Source organism: Salvelinus fontinalis, chromosome 21 (genome assembly GCF_029448725.1).
Source record: "Salvelinus fontinalis isolate EN_2023a chromosome 21, ASM2944872v1, whole genome shotgun sequence".
NCBI classification, from domain to species: Eukaryota; Metazoa; Chordata; class Actinopteri; order Salmoniformes; family Salmonidae; genus Salvelinus; species Salvelinus fontinalis.
In genome coordinates, this window is record NC_074685.1 from 889,651 (window position 1) to 907,150 (window position 17,500).

Genomic DNA, 17,500 nt, shown 5'->3' on the forward strand with positions numbered 1-17,500 from the left:
AGAAACAATAGAAAAGAAAAGTAAAATAAAATTAATAATAAATACACAATGAGAAACTATACCTTGGTTATATACAAGGGGGTACCAGTACTGAGTCAATGAGTAATGATAACTAGGCTATATACAAGTTACAGAGTCGATGTGCAGTGGTACGAGGTAATGGAGGTAGATATGTACAAATAACTAAGAATATAGTGACACATAGTAGAACAGTAGCATCAGCGTCTGTGATGAGATAAAAATGCAGATGGTCCGGGTAGCTATTTGGTTAACTATTTAACTAACTATTTACAAGTCTTATGGCTTGGAGGTAGAAGCTGTTCACGGTCCTGTCTTACAGGATCCTGTTGGTTCTAAGTAGCAGAGAGAAAAGTCTAAGATTTGACAATGTTTAGAGGCCTTCCTCTGACACCGCCTGGTATAGAGGTCCTGGATGACAGGGAGTTCAGCCCCTGGTACTGGTCCGTCCTCACTCCCTCTCTAGCGCCATGTGGTCGGATGCCAAGCAGTTGTAATACCAAGCGGTGATGCAGACAGTCAAGATGCTCTCAGTGGTGCAGCTGTAGAACTTTTTTGAGGATCTGAGAGCCCTTGCCAAATCTTTTGAGTCTCCTGAGGGGGAAGAGGCGTTGATCGACCCTCCGTTTCCTGTAGTCCATAATCAGCTCCTTTGTCTTGATCACGTTGAGGGAGAAGTTATAGTCTGGCACCACTTCCAGGTCTCTGACCTCCTCCCTATAGGCAGTCTCATCATCATCTGTGATCAGGACTACCACCGTTGTGTCGTCGGCCAACTTAACGACGGTGTTGGAGTCGTGCGCGGGTATGCACGTACGGTCACTATGGGGATGACGTCGTCACTGCACTTATTAATGAAGCCTAACTGATGTGGTAAAACTCCTCAATGCCATCGGATAAGTCCCGGGAAACATATTCCAGTCTGTGCTAGCGAAACAGTCCTGTAGCATAGCATCCGCTTCATCAGACCACTTCCTTATTGAGCATGTCACTGGTACTTCCTGTTTGAGTTTTTGCTTGTTAGCAGGGATCAGGAGGATAGAGTTATGGACATATTTGCCAAATTGAGGGCGAGCTTTGTATGCGTCTTTGTGTGTGGAGTTGTTTTACCTCTATATGAACAGGTGACATGCTGGTAGAAATTAGGTTAGACGGATTTCCTTTTTCCTGCATTTAAATCACCGGCCACTAGGAGCGCCGACTGTGGATGAGCATTTTTGGGACCGAGTGGCGCAGTGGGACTAAGGCACTGCATCGCAGTGCTAGGGGCATCCCCACAGAACCAGGTTCGATCCCGGGCTGTATCACAACCGGCCGTGATTGGGAGCCCCATAGGATTGGCCCAGCGTCGTCCGGGTGACGGGAGGGTTTGGCCGGGGTAGGCCGTCATTGTAAAATAAGTATTTGTTCTTATCTGACTTGCTTAGTTAAATAAAGGTTAAATACAATTATTGTTTGCTTATGGCTTTATACAGCTCGCTGGGTGTGGTCTTAGTGCCAGCATCGGTTTGTGGTGGTAAATAGACAGCTACAGAAAATATAGATGAGAACTCTCTGGGTAAATAGTATGGTCTACAGCAGGGGAATTAAACTCTTACCCCATGAGGTCCGGAGCCTGCTGGTTTTCTGTTCTACCTGATCATTAATTGTCACCCAGCTGGTGTGTCAGGTCTAAATCAGTCCCTGATTAGAGGGGAACAATGAAAATTAGCAGTGGAACCTGCTTCAATTCCAGAGTTGAGTTTGAGGGGTTTACAGCTTATCATGAGGTATTCTAACTCAGGTGAGCAGAACCTCCAGACTTCCTTAATATCAGAGATCACGCAATAGCTGTTGTTAATAGAGACGCACACCTCCCCCCTTGATCTGACGCTGCCATTCTGTCTCGCAGACGCATAGAAAAACCATCTGAACTCAGCAAATAAAGAAACGTCCTCTCACTGTCAACTGCATTTATTTTCAGAAAACTTAAATATTTGATGAACATAACAAGATTCAACAACTGAGACATAAACTGAACAAGTTCCACAAACATGTGACTAATAAAAATGAAATAATGTATCCCTGAACAAAGGGGGGGGGTCAAAATCAAAAGTAACAGTTAGTATCTGGTGTGGCCACCAGCTGCATTAAGTACTGCAGTGCATATCTCCTCCTCATGGACTGCACCAGATTTGCCAGTTATTGATGTGAGATGTTACCTCACTTTTCCACCAAGGCACCTGCAAGTTCCTGGACATTTCTGGGGTGAATGGCCTTAGCCCTCACCCTCCGATCCAACAGGTCCCAGACGTGCTCAATGGGATTGAGATCCAGGCTCTTCCCTGGCCATGGCAGAACACGGAAATTCCTGACTTGCAGGAAATCACGCACAGAACGAGCAGCATGGCTGGTGGCATTGTCATGCTGGAGGGTCATGTCATGTTGAGCCTGCAAGAAGGGTACCACATGAGGGAGGAGGATGTCTTCCCTGTAACGCACAGCGTTGAGATTGCCTGCAATGACAACAAGCTCAGTCCGATGATGCTGTGACACACCGCCCCAGACCATGGCAGACCCTCCACCTCCAAATCGATCCCGCTCCAGAGTACAGGACTCGGTGTAACGCTCATTCTTTTGACGATAAATGCGAATCCGACCATCACCCCTGGTGAGACAAAACTGCGACTCGTCAGTGAAGAGCACTTTTTGTCAATATTGTTTGGTCCAGCGACGGTGGGTTTGTGCCCATAGGTGACGTTGTTGCCGGTGACGTCTGGTGAGGACCTGCCTTACAACAGGCCTACAAGCCCTCAGTCCAGCCTCTCTCAGCCTATTGCGGACAGTCTGAGCACTGATGGAGGGATTGTGCGTTCCTGGTGTAACTCTGGCAGCTGTTGTTGCCATCCTGTACCTGTCCCGCAGGTGTGATGTTCGGATGTACCGATCCTGTGCAGGTGTTGTTACACATGGTCTGCTACTGCGAGGACGATCAGCTGTCCGTCCTGTCTCCGTGTCTCTGTCTCATTGCAATTTATTGCCCTGTACACATCTGCAGTCCTCATGCCTCCTTGCAGCATGCCTAAGGCACGTTCACGCAGATGAGCAGGGACCCTGGGCATCTTTCTTTTGGTGTTTTTCAGAGTCAGTAGAAATGCCTCTTTAGTGTTCTAAGTCTTCATAACTGTGACCTTAATTGCCTACCGTCTGTAAGCTGTTAGTGTCTTAACGACCGTTCCTCAGGTGCATGTTCATTAATTGTTTATGGTTCATTGAACAAGTATGGAAAACAGTGTTTAAACCCTTTACAATGAAGATCTGTGAAGTTATTTGGATTTTTACGAATTATCTTTGAAAGACAGGGTCCTGAAAAAGGGACGTTTCTTTTTGTTGTTGCTGAGTTTAGAATATTATCCATGTCCAAGTTTCTGAGAAAAACAGGATATTACAGGTCTTCAGGTCCCGTTGATAGGATAGTCTCCAACGGACCTCATCCAGTTTGTTCTCCAGTGATTTATACATTCTCCAACAGAAAAGAGGGTTATTTACTCGTCTCCATAGTTTCATCAGGGTGCGTTGGTCTCTATATTCTCGTTCTCTTCTGAGTGTCCGAGATTAGGGCCTTGTCCGTCGATAGGATAGTCTCCACCGGACCTCATCCAGTTTGTTCTCCCAGTGACCTGGCTAAGGGCCTTGTCCTGGGTGAGCAGTATGTCCTGCGCCGCCCGACTTGTTAAAGTAGAACTCTTCATCCAAATCGAGGTTACTGATCCCTGTTCTGATGTCCAGGAATCTCTTTTTTTCCGGCCGTAGGAAACGACGGCGGAAACATTATATACAAAATAAGTTAAGATCAGCGTCAAATAGCCGACTTGGTCAGGAGCCTGGAAAATGGCCGCTGTACATTCCAGCGCCATCCTGTAAGTACTGACTGATACGACTTCATTCTGTTATGAATGGGTTAGTAGAAACTGGGTGGTTCGAGCCATGAGTGCTGATTGGCTGGGTGGTTCGAGCCATGAGTGCTGATTGGCTGGGTGGTTCGAGCCATGAGTGCTGATTGGCTGGGTGGTTCGAGCCATGAGTGCTGATTGGCTGGGTGGTTCGAGCCATGAGTGCTGATTGGCTGGGTGGTTCGAGCCATGAGTGCTGATTGGCTGGGTGGTTCGAGCCATGAGTGCTAATTGGTACACCACGGGTATGACAAAACATGTATTTTTACTGCTCTAATTACGTTGGTAACCAGTTTATAACAGCAATAAGGCACCTAAGGGGGTTTGTGGTATATGGCCTCTTAGCCGTGGTATATTGGCCATATACCACACCCCCTCGTGCCTTATTGATTAATTATGATATCGATAGGACTCTGCTGCAGGGGGAAGGGAAGAGGTCAGGAGTCATGGTGTTGATATAAGTGCTTATAAATGTGTTATGAACAGGTTATGAATATGTTATGATATCAACAGGATTCTACTGAATGGGGGAAGGAAAGGGGTCAGGGGTTAGAGGTTGCATTGTTGACATAGGCAGCATTATGAATGTGTTACGAATGTCTTATGAAGATCTTATGTAGTCTTACCAGAGAGTGTAGAGGAGCCTCATAGTTGGGGGAGGAAGGACCTTGTCCTCCGTTCCTGGACCACATAGCAGAACTAGCAGCTAGGAGAGGACACAAGGAGATGAAGACATGAGGAGACAAGGAGATGAGGAAATGAGACAACGAGATTAGGACATGAGGAGACAAGGAGATGAGGATATGAGGAGACAAGGAGATGAGGAGACAAGGACATGAGGACACGAGGAGATGAGGACATGAAGGGACAAGGAGATGAGGACATGAGGAGACAAGGAGATCAAGAGATAAGAAGACAAGGAGATGAGGATATGAGGAGACAAGGACATGAGGAGGCAATAAGAGAAGGAGATGAGGAGACCAAGAGGCAAGATGATGAGGACATGATGAGCCAATAAGATGAGGACATGAGGAGACAAGGAGATGAGGGCATGAGGAGTCAAGGAGATCAAGAGACAAGGAGTCAAGGAGATGAGAACATGTGGAGACAAGGAGACAAGGACATGAGGAGCCAAGGAGAGAAGGAAATGACGAGGCAAGGAGACAAGACGATGAAGACATGAGGAGACAATGAGATGAGGACATGAGGAGTCAAGGAGATCAAGAGACAAGGAGTCAAGGAGACAAGGACATGAGGAGCCAAGGAGAGAAGGAGGTGATGAGACAAGGAGACAAGACGATTAGGATATGAGGAGAAGGAGACAAGGACATGAGGAGACGAGGAGACAAGAAGACACGATGAGGACATGAGAAAATAAGGAGACGAGGAGATGAGGACAGAGTGAGCACAGGAAGGACATGGGACTAGAAACTATGCCATTTTGTCAGTATCCCAATACGATTCATAGACTCTCTGATACCGCCCTGAAATACCACGCTGCACACAAACAGTCCCGTTGAATTCAAAGTTAGCTGGACATCAAAATTCAAGTCAGCTGATGTAAACGTTGGGTCAACATTAGAACAACATTTAATTGGTCCTTGGTAATAATGAGCTCTGTATGAAGGTCATGCTATCCAACGTTAAACCAGAAAACCCTGGAGGATATCGGTATAAATGAGCTATTTGTGACGGTATGCTAAAAACATGCTTGTCTTTTATTTTGTTTTGTTGTCTTGTTCCTGTCTGTGTCTCGACTTCATTCATGGCTTTCCTCTGTTTCTCACGCAGCTTTGGTCTGGTTGTCCCTGACATATACACAACCTGTGATCATTAACTGCTGGAGGTGGTGTGTGTGTGTGTGTGTGTGTGTGTGTGTGTGTGTGTGTGTGTGTGTGTGTGTGTGTGTGTGTGTGTGTGTGTGTGTGTGTTTGTGTGTGTGTGTGTGTGTGTGTGTGTGTGTGTTTGTGTGTTTGTGTGTGTGTGTGTGTGTGTGTGTGTGTGTGTGTGTGTGTGTGTTGTGTGTGTGTGTGTGTGTGTGTGTGTGTGTGTGTTTTATTCCTAAAGGAGAGGATATTGTGGGTGTTGCCAGGGCGCCTGGGAGCAGGTAGGGAACAAAGGCCTTTGATAGGTCAGAGAGCTATGTTATGCTAATCACCCCCACTTCCTCTGTTGTTGTGTTGTTCTACAGAAGTTAAAGACTTCTGTGTGTGTGTGTGTTTGCATGTTATGTTTGTGAATGTTATATTATGTGTGTGTGTGTGTGTGTGTTTGTATGTTACGTTTGTCCTCCTCTCCTCATCCTCCCTCTCCTCATCCTCTCCTCATCCTCCTCTCCTCATCCTCCCTCCTCACCCTCTCCTCATCCCCCTCTCCTCATCCTCCCTCTCCTCTCCTCCTCTCCTCATCTCCCTCATCCTCCTCCTCCCTCATCCTCTCCTCATCCTCCTCTCTCCCTCATCCTCCTCTCCTCACCTCTCTCCTCATCCTCTCCTCTCTCATCCTCCCTCTCATCCTCCTCCTCATCCTCCTCTCCTCATCTCCTCATCCTCCCTCTCCTCATCCTCCCCTCCTCATCTCCCTCCTCATCCTCTCCTCATCCTCCCTCTCCTCATCCTCCCTCTCCTCATCTCCCTCTCCTCATCCTCCCTCTCCTCATCCTCCCTCTCCTCCCTCTCCTCATCCTCACTCCTCATCCTCCTCATCCTCATCCTCTCCTCATCCTCCTCTCCTCATCCTCCCTCCTCATCCCCCTCTCCTCATCCTCCCCTCTCCTCCTCCCTCATCCCCCTCCTCTCCTCTTCCTCCCTCTCCTCATCCTCTCCTCATCCTCTCCTCATCCTCTCCCATCCTCCCTCTCCTCATCCTCCCTCTCCTCATCCTCCTCATCCTCATCCTCCTCTCCTCCTCCTCCTCTCATCCTCCTCTCCTCCTCATCCTCACCTCCCTCTCCTCATCCTCCTCCTCATCCTCCTCTCCTCATCCTCCTCTCCCTCATCCTCCTCCTCCTCATCCTCATCCTCATCTCTCCCTCTCCTCATCCTCCTCTCCTCATCCTCTCTCTCCTCATCCTCCCTCTCCTCATCCTCCCTCTCCTCATCCTCCCTCTCTCCTCATCCTCCTCCTCCTCATCCTCTCATCCTCCTCTCCTCATCCTCCTCTCCTCATCCTCTCTCTCCTCATCCTCCTCTCCTCATCCTCCTCTCCTCATCCTCTCCTCATCCACTCCTCTCCTCATCCTCTCTCTCCTCATCCTCCTCTCCTCATCCTCTCCTCATCCTCCTCTCCTCATCTCATCCCTCTCCTCCTCATCCTCATCCTCCTCATCCTCTCCTCATCCTCCTCTCCTCATCCTCTCTCCTCCCATCCTCCCTCTCTCCTCATCCTCTCTCTCCTCATCCTCCCTCTCCTCATCCTCCCTCTCCTCATCCTCACTCCTCATCCTCCTCTCCTCATCCTCCTCTCCTCATCCTCTCTCTCCTCATCCTCCTCTCCTCATCCTCCTCTCCTCATCCTCCTCATCCTCTCTCCTCATCCTCCTCTCCTCATCCTCTCCTCATCATCCTCTCCTCATCCTCCCTCTCCTCATCCTCTCTCTCCTCATCCTCCTCTCCTCATCCTCCTCCTCACTCTCTTCCTCATCCTCCTCTCCTCATCCTCTCTCTCTCATCCTCTCTCTCCTCTCCTCCTCCTCTCTCCTCTCTCATCCTCTCCTCATCCTCCTCTCCTCATCCTCCTCTCCTCATCCTCTCTCCTCATCCTCTCTCCTCATCCTCTCTCTCCTCATCCTCCTCATCCTCAACCTCCTCTCCTCATCCTCTCTCTCCTCATCCTCCTCTCCTCATCTCTCTCCTCATCTCCCTCTCCTCATCCTCTCTCTCCTCCTCCTCTCCTCATCCTCTCCTCATCCTCCCTCTCCTCATCCTCCCTCTCTCATCCTCTCTCTCCTCACCTCTCCTCTCTCCTCCTCATCCTCCTCTCCTCTCCTCATCCTCCTCTCTCCTCATCCTCCTCTCCTCATCCTCCCTCCTCATCCTCCTCTCCTCATCCTCCTCCTCATCCTCCTCTCCTCATCCTCCTCCTCCTCATCCTCCTCTCCTCATCCTCCTCCTCCTCCTCATCCCTCCTCTCCTCCTCCTCTCTCTCCTCATCCCTCCTCTCCTCCCTCACTCATCCTCACCTCTCCTCATCCTCCCTCTCCTCATCCTCTCTCCTCCTCATCCTCCTCATCCTCATCCTCATCCTCCTCATCCTCCTCTCCTCATCCTCTCCTCATCCTCCTCTCCTCATCCTCCTCTCCTCATCCTCCTCTCCTCATCCTCCCTCTCCTCATCCTCCCTCTCCTCATCCTCCTCTCCTCATCCCTCATCCTCCCTCTCCTCATCCTCCTCTCCTCATCCTCCACTCCTCATCCTCCCTCTCCTCATCCTCCTCTCCTCACCTCCTCTCCTCATCCTCTCTCTCCTCATCCTCCTCTCCTCATCCCACTCCTCCTCTCCTCATCCTCCTCTCCTCATCCCTCTCTCTCCTCATCCTCCTCTCCTCATCCTCCCTTCTCCTCATCCTCTCCTCTCCTCATCATCCCTCTCCTCATCCTCCTTTCCTCCTCCTCCCTCTCCTCATCCTCCTCTCCTCATCCTCCTCTCCTCATCCTCCTCTCCTCATCCTCCTCTCCTCATCCTCCCTCTCCTCATCCTCCTCCTCATCCCCCTCTCCTCATCCTCCCTCTCCTCATCCTCCTCTCCTCATCCTCCTCTCCTCATCCTCCCTCTCCTCATCCTCCCTCTCCTCATCCTCCCTCTCCTCATCCTCCCTCTCCTCATCCTCTCTCTCCTCATCCTCCCTCTCCTCATCCTCCTCTCCTCATCCTCCTCTCCTCATCCTCTCTCTCCTCATCCTCCTCTCCTCTCTCTCTCATCCTCCTCTCCTCCATCCTCCTCTCCTCATCCTCCTCTCCTCATCCTCCCTCTCTCCATCCTCCCTCTCCTCATCCTCCTCCTCCTCATCCTCCCTCTCCTCATCCTCCCTCTCCTCATCCTCCTCTCCTCATCCTCCTCTCCCATCCTCCTCATCCTCATCCTCCCTCTCCTCATCCTCCCTCTTCCTCATCCTCCTCCCTCCCCTCTCCTCATCCTCCTCACCTCATCCTCCTCCTCATCCTCCCTCTCCTCATCCTCTCTCTCCTCATCCTCCTCTCCTCATCCTCCCTCTCCTCATCCTCCTCTCCTCATCCTCCCTCCCTCTCCTCATCCTCCTCTCCTCATCCTCCTCTCCTCATCCTCCCTCTCCTCATCCTCCTCTCCTCATCCTCCTCTCCTCATCCTCCCTCTCCTCATCCTCCTCTCCTCATCCTCCTCTCCTCATCCTCCCTCTCCTCATCCTCCCTCTCCTCATCCTCCTCTCCTCATCCTCCTCTCCTCATCCTCCCTCTCCTCATCCTCCTCTCCTCATCCTCCCTCTCCTCATCCTCCCTCTCCTCATCCTCCTCTCCTCATCTCTCCTCTCCTCATCCTCCTCTCCTCATCCTCCCTCTCCTCATCCTCCCTCCTCATCCTCCCTCTCCTCATCCTCCCTCTCCTCATCCTCCTCTCCTCATCCTCCTCTCCTCATCCTCCCTCTCCTCATCCTCCCTCTCCTCATCCTCCCTCTCCTCATCCTCCTCTCCTCATCCCCCTCTCCTCATCCTCCCTCTCCTCATCCTCCTCTCCTCATCCTCCTCTCCTCATCCTCCTCTCCTCATCCTCCCTCTCCTCATCCTCTCCTCATCCTCCCTCTCCTCATCCTCCCTCTCCTCATCCTCCTCTCCTCATCCTCCTCTCCTCATCCTCCCTCTCCTCATCCTCCTCTCCTCATCCTCCTCTCCTCATCCTCCCTCTCCTCATCCTCCTCCTCATCCTCCCTCTCCTCATCCTCCTCTCCTCATCCTCCCTCTCCTCATCCTCCCTCTCCTCATCCTCCTCTCCTCATCCTCCCTCTCCTCATCCTCCTCTCCTCATCCTCCCTCTCCTCATCCTCCCTCACCTCATCCTCCCTCATCCTCCCTCTCCTCATCCTCCTCTCCTCATCCTCCCTCACCTCATCCTCCCTCTCATCCTCCTCTCCTCATCCTCCTCTCCTCCCTCCTCCTCATCTCCCTCTCCTCATCCTCTCCTCATCCTCCCTCTCCTCATCCTCCCTCTCCTCATCCTCCCTCTCCTCATCCTCCTCTCCTCATCCTCCTCTCCTCATCCTCCCTCTCCTCATCCTCTCCTCATCCTCCCTCTCCTCATCCTCCCTCTCCTCATCCTCCTCTCCTCATCCTCCTCTCCTCATCCTCCTCATCCTCATCCTCCCTCTCCTCATCCTCCTCTCCTCATCCCTCCCTCTCCTCATCCTCCTCTCCTCATCCTCCCTCTCCTCATCTCTCCTCTCCTCATCCTCCCTCTCCTCATCCTCCTCTCCTCATCCTCCTCTCCTCATCCTCCCTCTCCTCATCCTCCTCTCCTCATCCTCCTCTCCTCATCCTCCTCTCCTCATCCTCCCTCTCCTCATCCTCCCTCTCCTCATCCTCCTCATCCTCCTCTCCTCATCCTCCCTCTCCTCATCCCTCCTCCCTCATCCTCTCCTCATCCTCATCCCCTCTCCTCATCCTCCCTCTCCTCATCCTCCTCTCCTCATCTCCTCTCCTCATCCTCCCTCTCCTCATCCTCCCTCTCCTCATCCTCCCCTCCTCATCCTCCTCTCCTCATCCTCCCTCTCCTCATCCTCCTCTCCTCATCCTCCTCTCCTCATCCTACCTCTCCTCATCCTCCCTCTCCTCATCCTCCCTCTCCTCATCCCCTCTCTCATCCTCCTCATCCTCCCTCTCCTCATCCTCCTCTCCTCCATCCTCACTCTCTCTCATCCTCCTCTCCTCATCCTCCCTCTCCCTCATCCTCCCTCCTCATCCTCCCTCTCCTCCTCCTCCCTCTCCTCATCCTCCTCTCCTCATCCTCCCTCTCCTCATCCTCCTCTCCTCATCCTCCTCTCCTCATCCGCCCTCTCCTCATCCTCTCCTCATCCTCCCTCTCCTCATCCTCCTCTCCTCATCCTCCTCTCCTCATCCTCCTCTCCTCATCCTCTCCTCATCCTCCCTCTTCTCATCCTCCCTCTCCTCATCCTCCCTCTCCTCATCCTCTCCTCATCCTCCCTCTCCTCATCCTCCTCTCCTCATCCTCCTCTCCTCATCCTCCTCTCCTCATCCTCCTCTCCTCATACTCCTCTCCTCATCCTCCTCTCCTCATCCTCTCCTCATCCTCCCTCTCCTCATCCTCCCTCTCCTCATCCTCTCCTCATCCTCCCTCTCCTCATCCTCCTCTCCTCATCCTCCACTCCTCATCCTCTCTCTCCTCATCCTCTCTCTCCTCATCCTCTCTCTCCTCATCCTCCCTCTCCTCATCCTCCCTCTCCTCATCCTCCCTCTCCTCATCCTCTCCTCATCCTCCCTCTCCTCATCCTCCTCTCCTCATCCTCTCTCTCCTCATCCTCCCTCTCCTCATCCTCTCTCTCCTCATCCTCCCTCTCCTCATCCTCCTCTCCTCATCCTCCCTCTCCTCATCCTCCTCTCCTCATCCTCCCTCTCCTCATCCTCCTCTCCTCATCCTCCTCTCCTCATCCTCCCTCTCCTCACAGACAGACAGACAGACACACACACACACACACACACACACACACACACACACACACACACACACACACACACACACACACACACACACACACACACACACACACACACACACACAGTTAGACAGACAGACACATTTACACACACATTACACACACACACACACACACACACACACACACACACACACACACACACACACACACACACACACACACACACACACACACACACACACACACACAGATAGACAGACAGACACATTTACACACACACACACACACACACACACACACACACACACACACACACACACACACACACACACACACACACACACACACACACACACACACGCACACGCACACACACACACAAGACAGAGACAAGGCGCTGCTGCTTTGAAATTATTTTCTGAAGTGCGTTTTGTAATTAAGTCTCAGTTAACACATATGAAATATCAAACGCTGTGTAGCAGCAACAACAATTAATAGAGACAGGGAGAAAGTAATTTCCCACTAAGGATCAGCGGAGGATTTGCATCGTTAGTCTGGATGGACAGTAATAGGCAAAAACAAAAACATAAAGGACGGTAAAAGAAAGGACGGGCAGAGGAAGTTTCAAGTGTTTTTGTCACTGGACGGGAGGTTTAAATTAAATCATTTCTCAGTGATGAACTAACAGGAAGTAGCTGGTGAAAGTCAGCGGCCATCTTAGGTGGTATTACGCCAAGAGGCCCTTCCCAATGCTGGGGCCAACAGCTGTACTATACACATGAGTAGATGTACTCCCTTGGATGCCTTCCAGGCATGTTCTCGCCATTTCTCTACCATTAGAGCTCAGGTCTTAAACACGACCATGTGAGACTGAACCAGGCTATGTTGTAGTCTTAAACAGGACCATGTGAGACTGAACCAGGCTATGTTGTAGTCTTAAACAGGAACATGTGAGACTGAACCAGGCTATGTTGTAGTCTTAAACAGGACCATGTGAGACTGAACCAGGCTATGTTGTAGTCTTAAACAGGAACATGTGAGACTGAACCAGGCTATGTTGTAGTCTTAAACAGGAACATGTGAGACTGAACCAGGCTATGTTGTAGTCTTAAACAGGACCATGTGAGACTGAACCAGGCTATGTTGTAGTCTTAAACAGGAACATGTGAGACTGAACCAGGCTATGTTGTAGTCTTAAACAGGACCATGGTGAGACTGAACCAGGCTATGTTGTAGTCTTAAACAGGAACATGTGAGACTGAACCAGGCTATGTTGTAGTCTTAAACAGGAACATGTGAGACTGAACCAGGCTATGTTGTAGTCTTAAACAGGAACATGTGAGACTGAACCAGGCTATGTTGTAGTCTTAAACAGGAACATGTGAGACTGAACCAGGCTATGTTGTAGTCTTAAACAGGAACATGTGAGACTGAACCAGGCTATGTTGTAGTCTTAAACAGGAACATGTGAGACTGAACCAGGCTATGTTGTAGTCTTAAACAGGAACATGTGAGACTGAACCAGGCTATGTTGTAGTCTTAAACAGGAACATGTGAGACTGAACCAGGCTATGTTGTAGTCTTAAACAGGACCATGTGAGACTGAACCAGGCTATGTTGTAGTCTTAAACAGGAACATGTGAGACTGAACCAGGCTATGTTGTAGTCTTAAACAGGAACATGTGAGACTGAACAAGGCTATGTTGTAGTCTTAAACAGGAACATGTGAGACTGAACCAGGCTATGTTGTAGTCTTAAACAGGAACATGTGAGACTGAACCAGGCTATGTTGTAGTCTTAAACAGGAACATGTGAGACTGAACCAGGCTATGTTGTAGTCTTAAACAGGAACATGTGAGACTGAACCAGGCTATGTTGTAGTCTTAAACACGACCATGTGAGACTGAACCAGGCTATGTTGTAGTCTTAAACAGGAACATGTGAGACTGAACCAGGCTATGTTGTAGTCTTAAACAGGAACATGTGAGACTGAACCAGGCTATGTTGTAGTCTTAAACAGGACCATGTGAGACTGAACCAGGCTATGTTGTAGTCTTAAACAGGAACATGTGAGACTGAACCAGGCTATGTTGTAGTCTTAAACAGGACCATGTGAGACTGAACCAGGCTATGTTGTAGTCTTAAACAGGAACATGTGAGACTGAACCAGGCTATGTTGTAGTCTTAAACAGGAACATGTGAGACTGAACCAGGTTATGTTGTAGTCTTAAACAGGACCATGTGAGACTGAACCAGGCTATGTTGTAGTCTTAAACAGGAACATGTGAGACTGAACCAGGCTATGTTGTAGTCTTAAACAGGAACATGTGAGACTGAACCAGGCTATGTTGTAGTCTTAAACAGGAACATGTGAGACTGAACCAGGCTATGTTGTAGTCTTAAACAGGAACATGTGAGACTGAACCAGGCTATGTTGTAGTCTTAAACAGGACCATGTGAGACTGAACCAGGCTATGTTGTAGTCTTAAACAGGAACATGTGAGACTGAACCAGGCTATGTTGTAGTCTTAAACAGGAACATGTGAGACTGAACAAGGCTATGTTGTAGTCTTAAACAGGAACATGTGAGACTGAACCAGGCTATGTTGTAGTCTTAAACAGGAACATGTGAGACTGAACCAGGCTATGTTGTAGTCTTAAACAGGAACATGTGAGACTGAACCAGGCTATGTTGTAGTCTTAAACAGGAACATGTGAGACTGAACCAGGCTATGTTGTAGTCTTAAACAGGAACATGTGAGACTGAACCAGGCTATGTTGTAGTCTTAAACAGGAACATGTGAGACTGAACCAGGCTATGTTGTAGTCTTAAACAGGAACATGTGAGACTGAACCAGGCTATGTTGTAGTCTTAAACAGGACCATGTGAGACTGAACCAGGCTATGTTGTAGTCTTAAACAGGAACATGTGAGACTGAACCAGGCTATGTTGTAGTCTTAAACAGGAACATGTGAGACTGAACAAGGCTATGTTGTAGTCTTAAACAGGAACATGTGAGACTGAACCAGGCTATGTTGTAGTCTTAAACAGGAACATGTGAGACTGAACCAGGCTATGTTGTAGTCTTAAACAGGAACATGTGAGACTGAAGTCTACAAAGATCTGCTTCACTTGTGGACATGAATTCCTTCCTGATTTAAAGTGTTTAAGCTGTGAATCGTAGACATCGATTGACACTTGGGCTCTAATTACAGTTAAAAATGGTTCACTTCCTGGTGTTCATCCTTAAATACGCCAGAATAATGTTCTAATCTATAGATGACGGGAGGTCAAAGTTTAAACTGAGATGTACCTGTGAGTGAGGGGGGAGAGCCGACAGGGGTCGACGGGTTGGACGAGAAACTGTTGTTCGTGTGGTCTGGAGAGTAGATCTGAAAACAACCAATCAAATCACAGGCAGACAGTCAATACGTGGATGTGTGTGTATTTTAGGTGTGTGTGAGGTGTGTGTGTGTGTATTGACTAGGGGTGTAGGTTGAGGTGTGTGTGTATTGTAGGTTGAGGTGTGTGTGTGTGTATTGACTAGGGGTGTAGGTTGAGGTGTGTGTGTATTGTAGGTTGAGGTGTGTGTGTGTGTATTGACTAGGGGTGTAGGTTGAGGTGTGTGTGTATTGTAGGTTGAGGTGTGTGTGTGTGTATTGACAAGGGGTGTAGGTTGAGGTGTGTGTGTGTGTGTATTGACTAGAGGTGTAGGTTAGGGTGTGTGTTCTCTACTCACCGAAGCGAGAGCCTTCCCCAGGGCGTCTCCCGTCTGAGAGCTGGTCGGTGCCCCGCTCTGCGCCCGGTTAGCTGTCACACACACACACACACACACACACACACACACACACACACACACACACACACACACACACACACACACACACACACACACACACACACACACACACACACACACACACACACACACACACACACACACAGAGGAAAGAGAAATGGGATTATGTAAATAAGGATGGTATTCCTTCCAATAATGCACCCCCCTTTTATATTCCATCATCCCTCCATCTCTCTATTCATCCCTCCATCTCTCTATTCATCCATTCATCTCTCTATTCATCCCTCCATCTCTCTATTCATCCCTCCATCTCTCTATTCAACCCTCCATCTCTCTATTCATCCCTCCATCTCTCTATTCATCCCTCCATCTCTCTATTCATCCCTCCATCTCTCTATTCATCCCTCCATCTCTCTATTCATCCCTCCATCTCTCTATTCAACCCTCCATCTCTCTATTCATCCCTCCATCTCTCTATTCATCCATTCATCTCTCTATTCATCCCTCCATCTCTCTATTCATCCATTCATCTCTCTATTCATCCCTCCATCTCTCTATTCATCCATTCATCTCTCTATTCAACCCACCCCCAGGTCCAGCTGTCACGTCCACAGGCCAAGTCTTCCAACAACATTAACCACAGCTCCATGACCGGTGTGTGTGTGTGTGTGTGTGTGTGTGTGTGTGTGTGTGTGTGTGTGTGTGTGTGTGTGTGTGTGTGTGTGTGTGTGTGTGTGTGTGTGTGTGTGTGTGTGTGTGTGTGTGTGTGTGTGTAGTGACAGGCGAGTGTCTGGGCAGGAAGTGAGTAAAGCAGTGCTCAGAGGAACCGCCCACGTCACTCTCACACACTGTCAATGCATTACCCAATCACATTTCCCCTAAATTATGAAAATGATCTGAATACGCATGTAGCATGTGTTTGTAGGAGAGATCCCGTGAAATGGCACCGATATCCCAGATCGTAAGTTTACACATTATACATTTGGGTGAGTTTTTCTCCTCGCCTGAGTCGCCTCGTTTCACTGACGAAAATACAATTAAACCATCTAGTGTTCAGCAAAATAACAACACAATGTCAAATACAGGTAGCCTAGTCAAATAGTTAACTTCCAATCACATTAACCGTTACTCTCTCGCGGGTATTCCCCTAACGGTCCGTATGTAGCCAAACATAGCTGCTGCTAATGTTGGTATCTGTACTGATGGCGCAAAAGCCCTGACAGGGAGTCATAGTGGAGTGGTAACGCCATGACAGGGAGTCATAGTGGAGGGGTAACGCCATGACAGGGAGTCATAGTGGAGTGGTAACGCGCGTGCAAGCAGTTGCTCCCGACGCCACTTGGGTACACTGCAGCATCCACCCAGAGGCTCTTGCTGCCAAGGGAATGCCTGACAGCTTGGAAGACGTTTTGTACACTACAGTGAAAATGGTTCACTTGGTTAAAGCAAGGCCCCTGAACTCTTGGGTATTTTCTGCATTATGCAATGATATGGGCAGCGATCATGTAATGCTTACAGAAGTGTGCTGGTTAACAAGAGGCAAAGTATTGACATTTTTTTGAATTGAGAGACGAGATTAAAGGTTTCTTTACTGACCATCATTTTCACTTGTGTGACTGCTTGCATGATGACGAGTTTCTCACACGACTGGCCTATCTGGGTGATGTTTTTTCTCACCTGAATGATCTGAATCTAGGATTACAGGGACTCTCCACAACTATATTCAATGTGCGGGACAAAATCGAGGCTATGATTAAGAAGTTGGAGCTCTTCTCTGTCTGCATTAACAAGGACAACACACAGGTCTTTCCATCATTGTATAATTTTCTGTGTGCAAATGAACTCAAGCTTACGGACAATGTCAAATGTGATATAGTGAAGCACCTGAGTGAGTAGGGTGAGCAATTACGCAGGTACTTTCCCGAAACGGACGACACAAACAACTTGATTCGTTATCCCATTCATGCCCTACCTCCTTACCGATATCTGAACAAGAGAGCCTTATTGAAATCGCAACAAGTGGTTCTGTGGAAAATGAATTTAATCAGAAGCCACTGCCAGATTTCTGGATCGGGCTGCGCTCAGAGTATCCTGCCTTGGCAAATTGTG

The 17,500-nt window shown here is 49.2% G+C and overlaps 1 protein-coding gene across 1 annotated transcript in view; it reads right to left on the bottom strand.

The window, feature by feature from the left end:
* The window catches only part of LOC129819110 (transcription factor 4-like), a 242,236-nt gene that overhangs the window by 44,521 nt on the left and 180,215 nt on the right, over window positions 1–17,500 (bottom strand). Inside the window, exons 7-10 of the mRNA XM_055875679.1 lie at window positions 15,332–15,402; window positions 14,906–14,984; window positions 4,545–4,656; window positions 3,984–4,177 (exon numbers count right to left, since the gene is read on the bottom strand). Coding sequence (XP_055731654.1) covers window positions 3,984–4,177; window positions 4,545–4,656; window positions 14,906–14,984; window positions 15,332–15,402 — 456 coding nt within the window. The remainder of the gene's footprint in view (window positions 1–3,983; window positions 4,178–4,544; window positions 4,657–14,905; window positions 14,985–15,331; window positions 15,403–17,500) is intronic.